At 40.2% G+C, this 20,250-nt stretch overlaps 1 protein-coding gene across 1 annotated transcript in view; it reads left to right on the forward strand.

Moving 5' to 3' along the window:
- Window positions 1–20,250, forward strand: part of inavab (innate immunity activator b) — a gene marked incomplete at its 3' end in the record, with an annotated part of 40,903 nt that overhangs the window by 19,384 nt on the left and 1,269 nt on the right. The window contains exons 3-10 of the mRNA XM_083971221.1: window positions 2,771–2,904; window positions 8,774–8,896; window positions 10,203–10,440; window positions 10,587–10,640; window positions 11,771–12,110; window positions 17,493–17,648; window positions 18,551–19,042; window positions 19,935–20,241. Coding sequence (XP_083827347.1) covers window positions 2,771–2,904; window positions 8,774–8,896; window positions 10,203–10,440; window positions 10,587–10,640; window positions 11,771–12,110; window positions 17,493–17,648; window positions 18,551–19,042; window positions 19,935–20,241 — 1,844 coding nt within the window. The remainder of the gene's footprint in view (window positions 1–2,770; window positions 2,905–8,773; window positions 8,897–10,202; window positions 10,441–10,586; window positions 10,641–11,770; window positions 12,111–17,492; window positions 17,649–18,550; window positions 19,043–19,934; window positions 20,242–20,250) is intronic.

Below are 20,250 nucleotides of genomic sequence, written 5' to 3' on the forward strand. Positions count from 1 at the left end.
AAGAAAAAAAAACAAACATTCAAATTCATCATAAATGATCCGAATCTGCTCTAAAATTTGAATTTTGACTTTTTGTCGTTGGGCTTGTGTGAATTAGTTCTAGGGCTGCAACTAACGATTATTTTTATTATCAATTAATCTGTCGGTTATTTAAACGATTAATCGATTAGTTGTTCGGTCAATAAAATGTTAAGAAATATCAATCAGTGTTTCCTCAAATGTCTTGTTTTACCCACAAACCAAAGAGAGACTCAGTTTATTGTCTTAAAGGAACAAAGAAACCAGAAATATTCACATTTAAGAAGCTGAAATCTGAGAATTTTGACTTTTCTTTTCTTTAAAAAACTACTCAAACTGATTATTAGATTATCAAAATAGTTGACAATTAATCGATTAATTGTTGCAAATGTTAAAAAATGTTGAAAAATATCAATCAGTGTTTCCTCAAATGTCTTGTTTTGTCCACAAACCAAAGAGAGACTCAGTTTATTGTCATAAAGGAACAAAGAATCACAGAATTTTGACTTTTTTTTTCTTAAAAAACGATTATTCGATTATCAAAATAGTTGACGATTAATTTAACAATCGATTATTGTTCGATTCATCGGTTACTTGTTGCAGCTCTGGGTCAGTTTTGTACTTTTTCCTGCAGACGACGAGGTGAAACTCCAACCTGAGCTGAGTTATAGCGACACACAACAATAGAGCGTTAACTTAACAGCATCGTTGTGTTTTCTCTGCTATGACTAAGTGGCGTGCACCGATTAGTTACGGCCTCGCTGACATTCCTGGCTCCTAATTGAGCCACGTGACGTCTGTGCTATACAATGAGGAGCTGTCCGTCTGCAGAGGATCGAGGGGGGAGTTGGTGTTGGTGGTAGTGGGGGGGTCGGAGGGGGGTTGAGGGGGGGTCGAAGGGGGTCGAGTCGCTGTAGGAAGAGGAATTCCTTTCAGCCCATTGTTGCCGCTGTCACACTTCTTTCCTGTCGCGCCTCAGATGTTTGTCAGTACCTGCAGCAGCGATTCAGTTAATAATCTCTGAAGGTATGTGGCCGTGGTGGTGGTGGTGGTGGTGGAGGCCACGCCCACTCCCACAGCGCCGACCGGGACTAATCTGATGTCATTAGTCACCACGGCTACGGCAGCGGACAGCAACACACACACACACACACACACACACACACACACACATTGTGACACTCGGGCGACAAGTTTCAGTGTCGCCGATGAAAACAACGATAAAAACAAAAGGTGCTTGTTTGTTTTCTCACACCGACTTTAACCTTTTAACCCTCGAGAGTTCACCAGAAAACAATGTAGGTGTGTTTGGTTTTGTAGTTAAATTAAAATATGTTGGTTCAAGGTGTGTGTGTGCAAAAAAAAACACACAAGAAATAGAGAATAAAACTTAAAAACACACGACAGATGGAAAAGAAAATGGCGTTTTTCTTTATTTGTGGTGCAGCTCATGCATAAACTTTTTGTAGGGTTAGGGTTAGTTTTTTGTGGTCATCTTTTTTGTGTCATTGTTGTGTGAGCTACTGGACTAACTTGAATTTCCCTGCTAGAGATGAATAAAGCACCGTATTCTCTATTCTCTAATTCTCTATAAACAAATAAATGATGAACATGTGCAGGAATCAATGAGTTTTTTTGAAACCTTGAAATCTTTTTGCTGCAATTTGAGCAACTCTGCACTCTGGGATTATGTCCATTATTAATGTGCACTGTCCCATTCAAATAAACAAATAAAGTAAAGTAAATAGTCGAGGAAGTCATTCTGACACTCCGATGACTGTTTCAGTGAAAAAAAAACAACGATAAAAACAAAAGGTGCTTGTTTGTCTCACACCGACTTTAACCTTTTAACCCTCGAGAGTTAATCAGAATACAATGTAGGTGTGTTTGTTTTTTAATTACCGGTAAATTAAAATATGTTCGTACAAGGTGTGTGTGCACTCTGGGATTAATAGTTGAGGAACATAAGGCGACAAAACAGAACACAGGACAAGAAATAAAGCATAAAACTTAAAAACACACGACAGATGGAAAAGAAAATGGCGTTAAAAGATTTTTAATTTTCTTTATTTGTGGCGCAGCTCGTGCATTAACAAATAAATGATGCACATGTGCAGGAATCAATGAGTTTTTAAACCTTTTTCTGCAACTTTTGGTTTGTTTTGGTTTCATTTTCACCTCTTTCTTTCTTTCATTCATTCATTCATTCATCAGTAACTGAAACTATAAGCATGTGCTGTTTATATTTAAATAGGATTTGCTGCTTTTCTCTCTTTTATGTCACAGTAAATTATTTATCTGTTGGACAACTCCTCGTCTCATTAGCTTCTTTAAAGATTATTGGACTTAAACTGACTAAATAAAAGAATTTATCAAAATAAAACGATCAGTTAATTGATGTTAATTGACTAGTTTGCTAATTGTTCTTTGCTCATACATATGCAGCTGCGTATCCTGGCTTCACGTGGTGATGTCTGACTTTAACTCCAGCTCCTTATATTTTCTTTATATTTTAACATTTTATCTCTTTTTCTACTTTTATTCATGAAGTCTATTGAAGCGTGTGACTGGATATGAGCTGCGTCGATGTTAATGTTCTCTGGAGGAGTCGCAGAAGAACAGATGTCGTTGTTGTATTTTGACATACAATGACAATAAAGCCGCTCTATTATTCTATTGTATTGTATTGTATTATATTATATTATATTCTCTTCAGTTATCTGATATTCCTCTGTCCTGTCGTCCATCACAGGCTCCGACAGCCCGACCACACACACGAAGGATGTGACCACGCACACGCGAGCCATGAAGCTGAAGCACCAGGATCTCCAGGACCGACTGGAGATCTGTTTACTGGAGCTGAAGAAACTCTGCATCCGCGAAGCTGTGAGTAAAAAAACCCACAAAAACACAAAACAAAACCAAACAAAACAGAAACTCACAAAAAAAAAAAACGTTCTGTTCAATTCAAGTTGCGTAACAAATGAGTCACAGATTTATGATAATCTACGTTGATTAAAATCTTAATAAGGGTTGTTGAGGTTTTTTTTACGAGATCTAGTTAAGTAACGTCGGGACAAGCTGTGACAAAGAGCACGAGCCGTTTATAAAACAGTGCAGGTGATCGAGCAGCTTTTGTGAAAAGGTTAAATAGGTGCGGTGGTGGTTTAGTGCAGGATGTGACACATCGTCCTGCAGGTGAATTAAAGGAACATCCACCGTCGGTCTAAACTCCTCCTCACCTGAGTTTCTACTGCAGCTCCTCTCCAGCCCCACTAATTCTACTTCTCTTCATGGTTTCAGAGCATCACTTCACTTCTAATCCATTTGCAAACTCCTTGTTCTTGTTTTATTCTTATTTTTCATTCATTTTCTCATTCATATCATTGTTGCATCTTCTATATTTATCATATAAACCGATATTTCTGTGACTTTCCCCTTTGAATCTCTAAGGGGCTAACCCTGAATAAATAAATTCAAATTCAGATAATCACAGGCTGAAGGTTTTTAAAAGCACAGTGATCATCATCGAACGCCACCGAAACCTTCCAATGTGAGAATCAAAATGAAAATATTTTGCTGCTATTAAAGCAACTGCAACAGGGTCCAGATGAACAGAGAAGAGTCTGTGTTTGAACGACTAAAGAGAAGACAGGGTTCCCGCGGGGTCTTAAAAAGTCTTAAAAGCATTGAATTTATGAATTTGGAAATAACACCTTTAAAAAGACTTGGAAAAAGTCTTGAATTTTGATTTCTGGGTCTTAAAAGCACAGTGATCATCGTCGAACGCCACCGAAACCTTCCAATGTGAGGATCAAAAAGAAAATATTTTGCTGCTATTAAAGCAACTGAGACGACGACAGAAACTGAAGTCGCTTTATCACAGAGATCTGATAGAGAGCAGCTCGAGATTCAACAACAGATTTGCTGATCAGGCCGTGATGCTGCTGTTGCTGCTGCTAAAAACGGGAATTTCCTCTGATAAAGTTGATTATTTTCATTGCGTTGAAGCTGCAGTGATGAGCACGACACAAACAAATATCCAGTCAAAACATCTATTACACAGTTTCAGCTCTACTCGACTTGGTTGAGGTCATTTTCCATCACAGCTGAGTTCCTCACTTGGATAGTGTCTTTTTTATTATAGACTATGTGCCTTTCTGTGGCTTTTAACTTAAAGGGATAGTTAAACATTTTGGCAGATTGGCCCATTGCCATAATCCCTATAGTCATAGCAGTAGGTTTGTTACCTTTAATTGTCGGTGCAAGCTATTTTTTAGAACGGCGGAGCAGAGCCGTGAGCTGCTCAGAGCTACGCTACGGAGGCTCATGGGATTTCTTGGTTTCCCCTCATCAAACTCATCAAATACACAATCCAACAACTCCACAACGCTCTGGTGGACAAGTTGTGACCTGCACATTCACCACGCTATGAGATAATAACAGAACGTTACCAGACAGAGTTATTGTGGAGGTAAATTCATGCAAAACTGCTGATGCGTGTTGCCTTCAGGGACAGTTTTTCCATCAAGCAGTCTCTGTATTTCCCTCTAAAACAACTCTGTCTGATAACGTTGTGTTATTATCTCATAGCGTGGTGAATGTGCAGGTCACAACTTGTCCACCAGAGCGTTGTGGAGTTGTTGGATTGTGTATTTGATGAGTTTGATGAGGGAAACCAAGAAATCCCATGAGCCTCCGTAGTGTAGCTCTGAGCAGCTCACGGCTCTGCTCCGCCGTTCTAAAAATAGCTTGCACCGACAATTAAAGGTAACAAACCTACTGCTATGACTATAGGGATTATGGCAATGGGCCAATTTGTCAAAATGTTGAACTATCCCTTTAAGCCCTGCACAGTAATTCCTATAGTATGACCCGGGGCTGTAGTATTGGCTCCGCTCGCATTGAAACCTCAGTCGAGGCATTACCAAAAAAAAAAGTTGAGTCGAGTTGAGCTAAGTAGCGCTAGTGGAAAAGGGACAATACGTATTAAAAACTAAAACTATTAGGCCAAAATGTGGATTTGATTTCATTTTATTTGAATCTTTGGCCCCCTGAGGTGTCTGGCCCTAATATAGTATATCGTTTGTGTGGTGGAACAAGAAAGAAGAGTTTGCAGCAGACAGTTGTCAAAACCTCAAAAACAACATGCATCAGCTTCACATCAGTAAAACAAAATCCAGTCTGGAGCTTTTCACTGAGAGGAAACAAAAGCTTTTTTTAATACGACTGCTCCTTTGTCTCATTATTATTATTTTGGCTTTTATCACTAAGCAGAAGACAAACATACATCCAATTCAGTCTGTGGTGGTGACAGTAGTAAACCACATTCATGTTGTTTTTTTCCTATTGTCATTATTATTTCTCACGCTTCAACCAACCAAAGAAATTAAAAAAGTTCCCAGAACAGCTTGTTGAGACTTTTGTCACAAGTTTGTTCTTTTCCATTTCATTTCATTTCCAATCGTCCGTGCCGCCTCCCTCCCTCTTTCCCTCTTTCTCTCTCTGTTTCTCTTTACTGGGAATCATCAGATAAAAAATCCCAGCAGCAGCGAGTGATTTCAAAACTGGACACAGTCTCATCTCGATGCGTCGTCGCTCCGGGGTAAAATCCCAGGACGGATCATTCTTTCCTGTTGACACTTCGGGGCTCGGCGCTCCTGTCGGGACTTGCTCAGGTGAACTAATTGGAGGCGCGATGCCTCTCCCTTCTCTCGGTGGCGGTGACAAAAGAAGAACCAGTGGCTGCTCACCGGTTCGACTCATTTTCTTTTTTTTCTTTTTTTTAATTTGGCCCGTCTGTTTAAAAAAAAAAGAAAAGTGTCTGTGACTGTGAGTGACTCAAAGTGACAGCTGCTGTTTTTAAAATCATTTACAGTCGTGTGTCGTGTCGTGGCCTGAGTTTGACTGGGACACAGATGTGTGTGTGTGTGTGTGTATGTGTATGTGTGTGTGTGTGTGTGTGTTGCAGTGAGAAAGTGATACAGAAAGAATGTGGTGTGAAAGGAAATCTCACAGAATTGAGCAACAGATTCCTGTGAACCTGTTTGCCTCGACATGTACGGAGAGCAGAGCAGAGAGACACTCGTTTTCAGAAAAACCTGCAGATGAACAGAGCAGAGTCTGTGTTTGAACGACTAAAGAGAAGACAGGGTTCCCGCGGGGTCTTAAAAAGTCTTAAAAGCATTGAATTTATGAATTTGGAAATAATACCTTTAAAAAGAGTTGAAAAAGTCTTAAATTTTGATTTAAAGGGATAGTTCACCCAAAATTGAAATTTCACTCATTATCTCCTCCCCCTCATGTGGACTAAGGGCTGGGAGAAGTTTCAGAGTCCTCCGTGGCTTCTCTGAGTTACAGGGGGTCTCGGCGTAGCAGTGCATGTCCATATAACGGTTGCAAATGGATACCAACTGTCTTCGTAACAAAAAGACACACCAACAAACATCCAAAAACCTCCATGCTGCTCGTATGTAATGTCCGTCTTGTATTGAAGCCCCGAAATGCGAAACTGCCCCGAAAAAAATGAAATAAGTCTATATTTCAAGCTTGTTTCGTAGCGGAAGCTTCTTGAAGTTCCTCTTCCCGGGAAGAGGAACTTCAAGAAGCTTCCGCTACAAAACAAGCATTTCAGGGCATTTCAGGGCTTCAACACAAGACGGACATTACATACGAGCAGCATGGTGGTATTTGGATGTTTTTTGGTGTGTCTTTTTGTTACGAAGACAGTTGATGTCCATTTGCAACCGTTACATGGACATGCACTGCTACGCCGAGACCCCCTGTAACTCAGAGAAGCCACGGAGGACTCTGAAACTTCTCCCAGCCCTTAGTCCACATGAGGGGGAGTAGATAATGAGTGAAATTTGAATTTTGGGTGAACTATCCCTTTAAAAGTGGTGCTGTATTTAACTTCTCCATATTGCATTTTTCGTCAAAAGTTTAATTTGTCAACCAACCACGATTATTTTTGATCAATGTTCTTCTTGTTGACTTATGGATAGTGGAATAAATCTTGTACTGTGGAGCTTATATGGTATAATCATACAGTGAGATTTTGATATCATGATGCCTTATGATACTGCAAAAAATATCATTGGCTTGTTATTGCGGTATTGTAATATTGTGAGATTTTGATATTGTTACATCCCATAGCAGAGCACAAAGAGCAGAAAAATAGTGGGATGATACAGTTAATTTACAGTAAACGCTCTGAAATTCGAAGATTTCACTTTTCTTTGCCGGTAGGGCAGTGAAATAGGTATTACATTTTTATGTAAATGGTCTTAAAAAGGTCTTAAAAAGACTTTGAATCTAACCTGAAGGAACCTGAAGGAACCCTGGAAGATGATTTATTAAGATAAAGATGAGATAAAGATGTGTTTTATTGTCCCGGAAAATGTGTCTTAGGCATGAAGTGCATAGGTTAATATACAGTACATTTATCTTACTTTATGCTATTTTTCTATCCTTTTATGACCTGAACAGTCATTTACTTATTTCTTTCTTCTGTTATATGTTTCCTATCTTCTTTTTATCTGCTGTCTAGTGTTTCCTCACTTCATATTCTTGAGTGTTTACAGGGTTTTTCCTACACGGGTGGGTGGGGGGTGTCATGACATGTCTGTTCTGACGACACAAGTCAGTCGTGTGTAACTCAAGCATGTGTTATTTTATAGAGGGGGAGGGGGGGAGGGGGGCTGTATCTTGTAATATTCCCAGGTATCAGGATGTGTGTCATTCTCGCTCTCTCTCTTCCTGTCTCTTTCCTGCTGTCCCTTCAAAATAAAAGCATAAAAAGCCCCGAAAAAAAAAAAAAAAAAAAAAACCAAACACTGAGCCGTGGGCTGGAAAAACCTCTGGTGTAAAATAGAAGTTTCTCAGTATTTTTAATTTCTCAATGTTTTTAACGTCTGTGTTTGGGAGAAGGGGGATATTTTCTATGTAGTTTAGGTTATGTTATACTTTATTCATCGCCAAGGGGAAATTTGTTTGTCACAGTACCAAAAAAGAGAAACATGACATTTGAGTACTAAATAAATAAATATATTTATCATAGGCTATATAAAATTGTACAAAAAATAAAATACATAATAAAAATAAAGTACTCTCTGCCGCCTGCTGGATAGAATAACAGACAAGTGCAAGGGGATAAAAGTGCTACAGCCGACAAAGACCAACAACATTATGTAGATATGTAACATGCATGGAAAGTGCTTTATAAATAAAGTTTTATTTGACTGACAATGACAACATAACCGTAACAATAATCAGCAAAGACTGTGGACATACAGCAGTGCTTGAGAATAAAATGCATTATGTGCTAAAAGTAATAGAATATGATGCATTTTCAGTGCATATAAAAGTTTGTGAGATAATAAGCAAGTATTTAATCAAAATAGTTAAGTTAGAAATAAACTAATAAAGTAAAAAGAAGAAATCAAGAGCAGCAAGTGTAGAGAGACAGAGGTCAGGATGAAGGAGGATTTAAAACACTTTCCTGAAGGCAACGACTCTGACTTTGTCAACTCTTGTTTTCATGAAGCGACTGCAAAAGCACTTTTTTGGTAACATTCAATAATCTGGTTTTATTATTCTGAACAGTCAGAGATCTCAATGTTTTTAACAGCCAGACCACATCAGATGATGCTTTCCAGCACCGTCCTGTAGAAATCAAGATGTTAATACTGACTTTGTGTGTGTGAAATTTTATTGTGTGTGTGATTTCATTGTGTATTGTGTTGTTGTTGTGCAGGAATTGACAGGACGCCTGTCAGATGATTATCCTCTTTTCCCTGGAGAGAAGCCTCCTCAGATCCGCAGACGTATCGGAGCTGCTTTCAAACTGGACGCACAGAGCATGCCCCGAGCAGCAGAGGTACAGACACACTCTACACACACACTGCAGTTATTATTATTATTTAAAAACACTGCATAAAACCTACAGTAGGGGTGGGAATCTTTTACTATCTCACGATTCGATTCGATTCTGATTCTTGGGGCTACGATTGGATTCAAAATGGATTTTCGATTCAAAACGATTTGATTCCTAATGATTTCTGCTTCAGTCTATCGGTGTGCAAAGGATCCTCATGATCTACTCCAGTCTGCTTTGCAAGACCTAATGACTAAAGTGTCTTTTTCACATTTATTGAGTTTTAAACATTTATCCATGCTTAGATGGAATTGTTGAAACTGTTGCATAAAAGCAATATCACATATTACTTAAAGCAGAAGGAAGTGATATATTTGTGTTAATATAAGTCTTAAATAGTTATATCTTCCGACAGCAATCACTTACATAGAGTGTTTGGACCGAAACACGGGTCTGTCAGTCACTCTGCTCTGCTCTGAGCCAAGGAGAAAACATTTATCGTATCCTACAGTTTTTATCCAATGAGGAGAGAGAACGGCATGCAGGGCTGTGTGTGCAGCCAAGGGACGCCGTGAATGTGGCGACGTAGGGACGAGGACTGTTATGGTGCGTTCAAGGAAACTCGTATTTTTCCGACCTGTGAAGTCGTACCAGTTCGATCTGGTACATAGACTGTAAAAAAAGACGTACTGGTACGAGTTCACAGGTCAGAAGTTACGAGTGGCCGTTATAGTGACTTTCACCGGTAAAACAGGTCGGAAAAACACGAGTGGGTTGCCTGGAACGCTACAAAGTCGTAAGTTGTGACTTGAAGCTGTAATTTACGGTTTCAAAAGCCTGCCTGGAACGCAGCATTAGCCAAAACGACCGGATCGCTTACTTCTGCTTTAAGTAACAAAATTAAAAGTGCCTCTTTTATTTAAACAAAAATAGGCAAGGCAAGGCAATCTTATCTGTACAGCCCGTTTTTACAAACAGTTTGTCTCAAAGGGCTTTACATGGCATCACAACAACATCCTCTGCCCTGAGACCCTCACATCGACTGAGGAAAAACTCCATGGAAAACCCTTTTAACAGGGAAAAATTAATAGTAGTGCACTTAAACATGCTGCCTTTTAATTCTAAGGAAACAGAGACCCTACAGCCAGCAGATTTGTTTCATTTTTTTATTTTTTTAAATCGATTATGGGACATTTTATATCGATTCTGAATCGTATTAAATGAGAATTGCGATTCTTATGTGAATCGCTTTTTTGGCGCACCCCTAATAAAACCTCATTGTCTTTATTTTTTTACATTTTCTCTGCAGGATTCCCAGCTGAGTCTAGTGGACGCCGAGTTGGCCCTGCAGATGAAGATCTACGAGGCGGCGCGGAAGCTGTGTGAGGAGGATCACCTGAGCAAAGCCGTGAGAAAGAGTCGACTGCAGCAGCGAAAGAGGGAGGAGAAGAAGCTGAAGCAGCTGCAGGAGTCGGCCTTTCAGCTGCGGCTGGAGCACGGACGCTCGTCACCGCTCCCCGCCTTTAACATCAGCATTACGCAACAAGGTGAGAGAGCGACGGCCTTTCATCATCCAGTGGACAAGGGCGTGAAACTGATCCGTCACCTAATGACTCAAGACGTCTGAACAGAGTTAGTACATGTGAATTAAAACATTTGTTCTGTGTCTGGTTTTTTGTTTTGTTTGTCTCAGATCTGGGAACGTCTGACGACAGCTCCTTGTCTGACTCTGTGGTGCAGGACGAAGGTAAGACTCCGGGTCCGGTTCGTACCCGAGTGATTAAAGCAGCTTTTTGTTTACAGGCCGTTTTGTGTTTGATGGAAGAAAACGTGCAAAGGTTTAAAGCTGCACAGTGTTTGTCAGGAGACCAGTGGCATAAACAAACGTAAAACAAGGTTTGATGTGGAGGAGAAACATAAAGAAGATATAAACACACAATAATGACACATAAGGCTGTAGAGAAAAAAAAATCAGTCAATAATATAAACCAAATCACTGTTTCTTTACTCTGACGTGAGATATGAAGATCTCATAAGGTTCAGTTTTTAAGTTTAACTCGACAGATTTACTCCAGAGCGCTACACAACTGTATTTCAGATTAATAAAACAAGGAAGGAAGGAAGGAAAATTTATTTATATAGCACCTTTCACAGACAGTAAGCAAACTTACATGTGTATAATAAACTTAAATCTTCATTCTGAACAGTCAGAAGCTTAAAAGTGCAACAAGACAAACAACTTTACACAGCGAAATAATCAAGCAATAAAGTCACAAAACACACAGAAGTACACAATATTAACAAAGATGACATGTACAATCAATACAACAAAGAGGATAAAAACCTTTAAGAAAATAGTCGATGAGAAGCAAGTAATAAAACTGGTCTCAAACATAATTTTTCTGTGTATTACAGCTTTTTTTTAGTTTTTGGTTTATTTTAAAGTAATAATTAGATGAAGGAGAAGTCTCTATTCCAGTATGACAAGGCTCTCTATAAGAGTTGGTTAAGGGTTGAACCAACTAGACCAGATTGTAGAGGAATAGTCCAAATGGTACAGGACCAGTTTAATACAGATACATTTAATAAATCTCAGTCAAGAAACGAGCTCTTCCTCTGATGTTAGAGATACTTCTGCTCATTTTGGTCACTGTATTATTATTAATATGTGTGGACCATGATAACGGTGACACCCAGCAACTCTGTAATTCTGTCCTTTGTGTCTATACAAACACTTTGAAATTGTTGCAGAAAAAACAGCAAATGAATAGATGAAGGAATTACAAGAAAACAAAATCAGACAAATTCTATTGAGGAGAACATATTTTGTGGTAAAAACACTCTGTATAATTTCTATGTGTTTGTTTTATTCTCCAGAAGTGGCGAGTCAGTCTTCACAGCCGTCTTCGGGTCTCCCTTACTCAGCAGAGACAGACGCTCCTCTTCCTCTTCCTCCTTTTTATCCTCCTCTGACTCCTCTCCATGTGTCATCACCGTCCTGCTCCTCCTCCTTCGACGCCTCCTCCCTCTACTCGTCTCCTCCGTCCGTGGCGCCGCTGACCCCGTGTCAGTCTCCGCGCCCGAGCCTCCTCGACTGCTCGACCCCGACGACGGCGTCCGAGGCTCCGCCCATCCAGCACTCGCCGTGGACCGAGTCCAGTCTGGACCAGCCGTACCAGAAGAGCAGGAAGTCGCGCTCCTCCTCCACCAAGACCAGGTAATAACAACGTCCACCACTCATCCTCTGTTTACTGTTCATCATCATCATCATCACTAGGGGTGTGCCAAAAAATCGATTCACATAAGAATAAGAAGCAATTCTCATTTAATATGATTCAGAATTGATATGAAATGTCCCAAAATCGATTTTACAAAATGAAAAAAATTAAACAAATCTGCTGGCTGTCGGCCTCCATTTCCTTAGAATTTAAAAGGCAGCATGTTTAACTGCACTACTTACATATTTTTAATAAAGAGGCACTTTTAATTTTGTTACTTAAAGCAGAGGTGAGTGATATATTTGTGTTAATATAAGTCTTAAATAGTTATATCTTCCGACAGCAATCACTTACATAGAGTGTTTGGTCTGAAACACGGGTCTGTCAGTCACTCTGCTCTGCTCTGAGCCGAGGAGAAAACATTTATCGTATCCTACAGTTTTTATCCAATGAGGAGAGAGAACGGCATGCAGGGCTGTGTGTGCAGCCAAGGAACGCCGTGAATGTGGTGACGTAGGGACGAGGACTGTTATGGTGCGTTCAAGGCAACTCGTATTTTTCCGACCGTGAAGTGGTACCAGTTCAATCTGGTACGAGTTCACCGGTCGGAAGTTACGAGTGGCCGTTATAGTGACTTTCACAGGTAAAACAGGTCGGAAAAACACGAGTGGGTTGCCTGGAACGCTACAAAGTCGTAAGTTGTGACTTGAAGCTGTAATTTACGATTTCAAAAGCCTGCCTGGAACGCAGCATTAGCGAAAACGACCGGATCACTCACTTCTGCTTTAAGCAATATGTGATATTGCTTTTATGCAACAGTTTCAACAATTCCATCTAAGCATGGATAAATGTTTAAAACTCAATAAATGTGAAAAAGACACTTCAGTCATTCTGTCTTGTAAAGCAGACTGGAGTAGATCATGAGGATCCTTTGCACACCGACAGACTGAAGCAGAAATCATTAGGAATCAAACCGTTTTGAATCGAAAATCCATTTTGAATCGAATCGTAGCCCCAAAAATCAGAATCGAATCTAATCGTGAGATAGTAAAAGATTCCCACCCCTATGAATTATTATTAGAAATAAATAAAGAAAGAAAAGCAGACACACAGAGCTGCTTCAGAGTTTGTGAACCCTCCAAACACGGCGCCTGTGACTGTGGCTGAATAATTCAGGGGCCGTATTTATCAAGCGTCTTAGAGCTCCATTTTAGTCTTAAAGGGGAATTTCCATTTTTTACAATCTGGACCTTATTCCTATCATAAAATCCGATCATTTACTCACGCAGATAACTTTGTTGTCATTACAAGTCGTTGTGATGAAATTAGCTCCAGCCGAGAGGCGCGTATATCCGTATAATGGAGTCTACAGGGCAGCAGAATGCAGCCTCTAAATAACACATTATCTGCAGAGAAACTCCTTCATTTCACCAATATTTAGTTCTGATAGGCTAGTGCTATTCCCCTCTGAGTCCGGGGTTAGCTGTTATCAACATCCGGGGTCTGTAGGTTGACCTACTGACCTCTGACCTGGATGATGTCATCTCTGAGCGCTGCCCGGCTCATTCTGATAATAATCATTCCGCTTCGGCATTCAGGTCCATTTTTATCTCAACTAGCTGGAGCTTTAGTGAGTCCAGGTTGAGGAGAGGAAGCCTGTGGAAGCTGAACTTCACCCAGCTGCTCATTTTGTTCTGACAAGTCAGAAACACGCAGAAACTAACCGTAGCATTAGCGGTAGCAACAAGCTGCACGGCGCTCAGAGATGACATCAACCAGGTCAGAGGTCAGTAGGTCAACCTACAGACCCCGGACCAGTGCAGCGCAGGTTCACTTACTCTGATTCCATGTTTTTCAGACTCTGCTGGCTTTTCACACAGTTCCCTCAAAACAAGGACAAACATAAACCTGACATTTCATAAAACTGGTGATGATAAAATAAGAAAATCATGGTAAAAAAAAAAAAAAATCCAAACAACTGAAGGGTTCACAAACTTTAAAGCAGCACTCGATGTGTGTGAATGTGTGAATGTGTGTGTGTTCCCAGGGTTTGTAGTTGTAGTAGTTTATGTAGTAGTTGATGGTAAAGATAACACAAGAAACACAAGTCAAGTCTAGTTCATTTCATTTATGTTGTGCCAATAATCCACAGCATCAATTATGATCTGCAGGCGTTTTACACACAGATCAGTGTTTACAAACCTCACAGTTCCCACAAAGAGCAAAGAGCAGGAAAAACATCCATCTTCATCGTTGTCGTCGTGAATAAAGTTTTACATCTTTTTTTAAATTATCAAACGTTTGATATGATTTGTGGGTCAGGTCGTCTTCTCTTCTCTTCAGTCTAAGTATTTACCGACAGTAATGTGCCTTTGTACGCGGCATTAACAAAAAAAAAAACGCCATAGACAAAGTGACGGTGCGTTCAAGGCGGCTCGGAAACACGGGAGCGAAAAATTTGAACGTAATCATGATGGGCCACGAGGAAAAATACAGTTTGATTTGATCCCCTGCTGATCTTTGCCCTCATTTCACATGATACAAATGTAAATTAAGTTAAAACCTTTTATATGATGAGATTGTTTCTGGATGTTTTGTTGATATTCATGTCCATTTCTTTGTGATTTACAAAATCAGCAGGAGATAAAAGACTTATTTTCCCATCTGTACATCCTGAGTTTATCTGACACAAACACTGAAGCCACCGACTGTTTCCTATAAGAGGCAGAAACCTCAGACCTCTGACTGGACCGGTTGAGCTGCAGAGGAACAGACTTAATGACTAAATGACATTTACATTAATTACATCTGCAGCAGGCGTCAGACAGGAACGTAGGTGCAGCTGCAGATTTATACAATAGTTGATCAGTGTGAAGGTCAGGGTCAGAAATATTGGCATCCTGCACTGTTTCCTTTCAGATAATGCCACAATTTCTCCCTGGAAACTGTTGCAACTACAATTTTTTTGTGTTCAAAGGTGAATTTCTTTGGTTCGCAATGGAACAAAACCTGGACAAATGAGAATATGCACCGGCTTAATGGAACAAAACAAAAAAACTGAGGCGTAAAGGACAAAACTATTGGTAGAAAGTGTGATCTTATACTGCCAGCACCTGTTAATTGTCACAGGTGAGTTAAAAGACAAATTAAAGGAGCATCACGTGCTTGAATGATCCAATAATTGATTTCTTTCAGTTTTGAAAAGGTGCCAATCATTTTCTCCAGTCTCCATTTTTAAGGTTCTGTGTCTAATATGTCAGATTTTACTTTATTACTTGCTTTGTTCTTTTGTTGTTGTAAAGAAATACACGTCTGAATATTAAAACATTTTGTAGTTGCAGTGATTATTACATAGTGGCAGGCGCCTGTCAGTATAGTTGGTGACAGATCGATGCGGCTTCTCACAATTTCCGGGTTATATTTCTGTTGTAGACCACCAGTATTGTGCGTTTTGGCTGTGCAGTGCTGCAACAAGTATAAGCAGCACAGTCCGGCACAGACAGGACGCATGTGTACGTTCGATCAAGCAGCAAGTATGTTGCGACCTTTAATTGTCACAGGTGACAAAGTACAAATGAAAGGATCACATCACATGCTTGAATTATCCAGTGATTGATTGCTTTTTGAAAAGGTACCAATCATTTTCTACAGTGTAAAATGTCAAGATTTTACACAGATTTTTTTTTTACTTTGTTGTAAAAGAATATTAAAACATTTTGTAGTTGCAAGGATTTAGAGTTTAGAGTTTATTTATTTAGCACATAAATTTCAATGGTGCAAGGAGGGAATGAAGCCGGTTGGCTTGTACATAGGTTCTATGTATACCCCTATAACCCCTATAACAAATTACAGCAAGACAAATTTCAATGGCTAACAAATAAAAAAAAGAGATAAAGTGCATACATAATCAATGTTATATGAGCAAAATGAACAGAAATGAGAAAAAAATAAAGAGATAAAGTGCAAAGAGATTCGGTAACAAATAGAGACAATAGAGATAAGGTACAAAAAAAATTTAATGAATTAAACTCATAAAGAGACAAAGTAAGGATGTGGGATATGGAGAGAGCGAAGGAAAAACTAATGGAGCATTATCTGGGAGAAAAAAAAGTGCAGAGGTGCCAGTATGTTTGTGTCTGTGTTGTTGAACGTCCAACGCTGCCACCTGCTTTCACTCAGCTGCTGCTGCACCGGTCTGGTCTGGTCTGAAGCCCGTAAAGCTGTAAATCTCAGATCTTTAAGCTCTTTATCACGACGATCAGTGTGATTCAGGTTTTATTGACCGGTAGCAGCAGATCTCAGATCTCTGTAGTAAAACCTCCAACCTCTGATAATCACCGTTCACAGTAGGAATGTCACAATTATACATTTTCTTGGTACGATTATTGTCTGAGAAATAATCACGGTATTACTATTATTATGCATTAATTAATTTCACCACACTACGTATATGTAAAATCAAATATAGTTAAAAAAATATAATTACATTACTCATTGTTTACACAAAATATTTCAAGTATCTATTAATATATGACCAATTATTAATCCCCCAGGGGAAGTGTTTGAAATATTCAGGTCATAAATTGTCGTCTATACCAAATGTTTGTGTTCATTTTAATCGTTTTTTGTTTTGTTTTGCTTTTTTTTAAATTAAAAATGACACGCTAACATTTAAATTCCTACCAATTCAATGTTACGTTAGTTAAATGGACCAGTATCTGTGCATTTACCTTTAGTTTTGCAGCACATCTGCCAATATGGTTCCAACATAATTTTTGGGGAAAGTGGCGGTATTTAGGAATCTTTACCAGGGTATCCGAGGGGTCTTGAAAAGTATTAAAAGGTGATACATCAATTTTGTGAAAATTAAGACCCTTAAAAAGTATTAAAAAGTCTTTTCACAACTTTATAAAGTCTTACATTTAAAATAAAAACAAAGATGAACCGGTACATAAAAAAGAAAAGAAGATTTTTTTGCCTTTGTGATAAAGACTCGACCATGATACAACAGAATTCAAAATAGGCTAGGATAATAAATCAAACTAAAACTGTTGCGTTAAAAGTGTCACTGATGTAAATGGGTACAGCTTGAAGTGGCGGTGAGGTATTAAAAAATATTGAGATGGTCTTGACAAAGTCTTAAAAAGGTATTAGAATTAGCTTTAAGATTCCTGTATATACCCTGTTTACGATAAATTAATTGTGGTGTTTAATACCACGATTGATTGTGAAAGCAAGTAATCGTGACATCCCTATAGTTCACAGTCACCGATGAGTTTCACAGGAAGAGAAACAAACTGCCTGAACGGTTTTAATGCACAAACTGAGAAAAACTGACGTGTGTATTTTTGTGTGTGTTTCTGTGTGTTTTTCTCCACCAGCAGTCCGGCCAAGTCGGAGCTGCTGCCGCCACTGGAAGCCTGCCTGGCTCAGTCTGCTCTGCCGGTGCAGCTGTCCCACCTGAGGCTGAGCCGCGCCCAGTCCAGCAGCACGCCGTCCACGCCCGAGATGCGCGTGCACAGACAGCTGTCGCTCAGGTACGACTGCCTCCACACCTGCAGACACACACACACACAGACACACAGCACCGTTACTGTGTTATTTGGTTTTTCCAGTTTAGTTTTAGTCAGATAAAATGTTTTAGTTTAGATTTTTTTTTCAGGAGGAAAGTCTTGTTCTGTAGAAGTTTCTCTGTGAAGTTTCTCTCCTTCATATTTGTGGGATTTTTTCCTTTTTAGTTTTACCTCCTCCAACAAATGTTCCCATCTGTCCTCACACAATGGTTCATTTACTTTCATCTACCTGGGGGGGTCGTACTGGAAATAGTCCCGTGTTGAGCTGAGCTGTTTTTTCTTCCTGCAACATTAGATTTCTATGAAAATAAAGTTGATTTTATCTGCAGTTCAGTTTAGTTTTAGTTAGTTTTGCATTGTTCATTGTAGTTTTTATTGGTTCAGTTAACTCAAATATTTTTTCACTGCTGGTTTTAAAGGGACAACAAGGAGTTTCTATTTGGTTATAAAAAAGTCTCACGTTAACGTTACCCACACTTGTTAATGGGCCCATTTTAGATAAATATATGGTTTTGTCTCTATCGTTATTTTGTTATTATTAGTGGTGGTGGAAATGCTGGTCGAGCCGACCAGCGTTTCCTTACTTTCGGTTTTGCGGCGAGTCATGAGAATAACGCAGCTGAATCGCCGTTTATGGTGGGAACTACGACGGTATGTGATCGTCTTTGAACCTCTGACTTTAATTCTTGATGAATGAAAACATGAGTCTGTCTTGCGCTGGTCAAAGAATTTCACGGTGCGCGGAGGCTCATAAATGTAGTGTGAAAACACTTCGCTTTTCCAAAACTCCTCGTTGTCCCTTTAAGTTTTAGTGAACAGTGCTTTTTTTTTCTGCTTTGCCTTTAATGTATTGTTTTCCTCCCCAGGTTGTCCAACCCTGAGTCTCCTCATGAGAAGGAGCGCGGTCGCAGCAGAGGAGCGCGGCGGCGCCTGACCGACTACACGGTGACGCTCCCAGAGACTCTTCCTCTTCCTCCTCATCTTCCTCTTCCTCCGGCGGTGGCGAGCTACGGCTCCGAGGACAGCAACTCCGAACACTCGTTCTCGTCGTACAACAGCTCGCCGTGTCAGGAGTTCCCCTGCGACTCGCCGCGTCAGTACCAACGGTCTCCGCTGCTGCTGTCCAACACCGGCTACGCTCCTCCTCCTCCTCTTCCTCCTCCTCCTCCTCCTCATCCCTCCTTCCCCCGCAGCAGCAGCAGCAGCAGCAGCAGCTTCTACCACCACCACGGCCCCCGACAGCTCTTCCCTCCCGCCGCCGCCGCTCACCAGACCTACTGCAACGCCATGTACCTCCCGCCGGACGTGGAGGCGGCGAGGAGCTACTACGCACCGCAGCCGCCGTGTCCGTCCCCCAGGTACGAGTACTGGTACAAAGACGGTTCCTCACCATTATCTATCTATTTATCTATCTATCTATCTATCTATCTATCTATCTATCTATCTATCTATCTATCTATCTATCTATCTATCTATCTATCTATCTATCTATCTATCTATCTACACATTTTTAAAATGCCTTTTTTTAATTGAGAAAACGCATGCTAAAAGCACATTCCATTTAGAATGTCCACTATAAACTATAATGCCTTCAGCTCCTGGATGTGATCTACAGCTTATTTGTAACATGATTGCAATATTTCAGGATTGTTTCTCAGTTTGAATGATGAACAGGGATCTAATGCTTTCAATCTGTAGGGCGGCTCACATAAGAAGCATAAAGTCCAGTCATGACATTACATTATATTATACATTATAAGATACTGTAACATCGTGAGACTGATAAGATGAGCATTAACAAGCATTCACAAAAGTAAAAATCTACCAAAACAATGAAGCTTACCAGTTTCAGCATTACTCTAAGAGAGGATCTTAGCCAGCTATACTGCGCAGGTGAAATAAGTCAGTCCTAATCATATGCTTTATGTGAGAGCTGCAAACCTAAACTTCCCTATATGTATATAAAAGCTGAACATTGCTTATTAAGGGCGTTCTACACTAAAATTTGTTAGTTTACTTTAGGAACACAATGTAAAATGATTTCAGTATCAGGTTATATAAGCCTTAAATAATGTAGAGGGTCCAATGTGACCCTTTTTTACATTTGAGAACAGTAAAAACATTTTTCCTTTGACTTTAAGTTGACTTGTGTTGTGTGTTCATCATGTATTTGTCTTCAGAAACCGTTAATAAAGATGCAATGATACAATTAAATCAGCAGAAACAATTAATTATCTATATCTCATCCAGGTACGAGTACTGGTACAAAGACGTCGTTCCCGTTCCCGTTCCGGTTCCTCACCATCGGGCTCAGCGGCCGCTACCTCACGACGTCAGACTGTCGCCCGGCGGCCCGTCGCCGTGGGAACAGCAGCAGGCTGCTCTCTACGGCTGCAGCGCCGCCGTGCCGCCGCGGCAGATGGTGAACGAGCACCTGAAGTCGTGGCACCGGCGCAGTCAGCTGAAGTCGCCGCGGTCGCGTTCTCTGGACCGACAGGGAGCGGTCCGAGTGAAGAACCTCTCCGCCCGGGAGGCGCCGAGCTTCCAGAACCAACAGGTCAGAGGT

This window comes from Trachurus trachurus (assembly GCF_905171665.1).
Source record: "Trachurus trachurus genome assembly, chromosome: 5".
NCBI classification, from domain to species: Eukaryota; Metazoa; Chordata; class Actinopteri; order Carangiformes; family Carangidae; genus Trachurus; species Trachurus trachurus.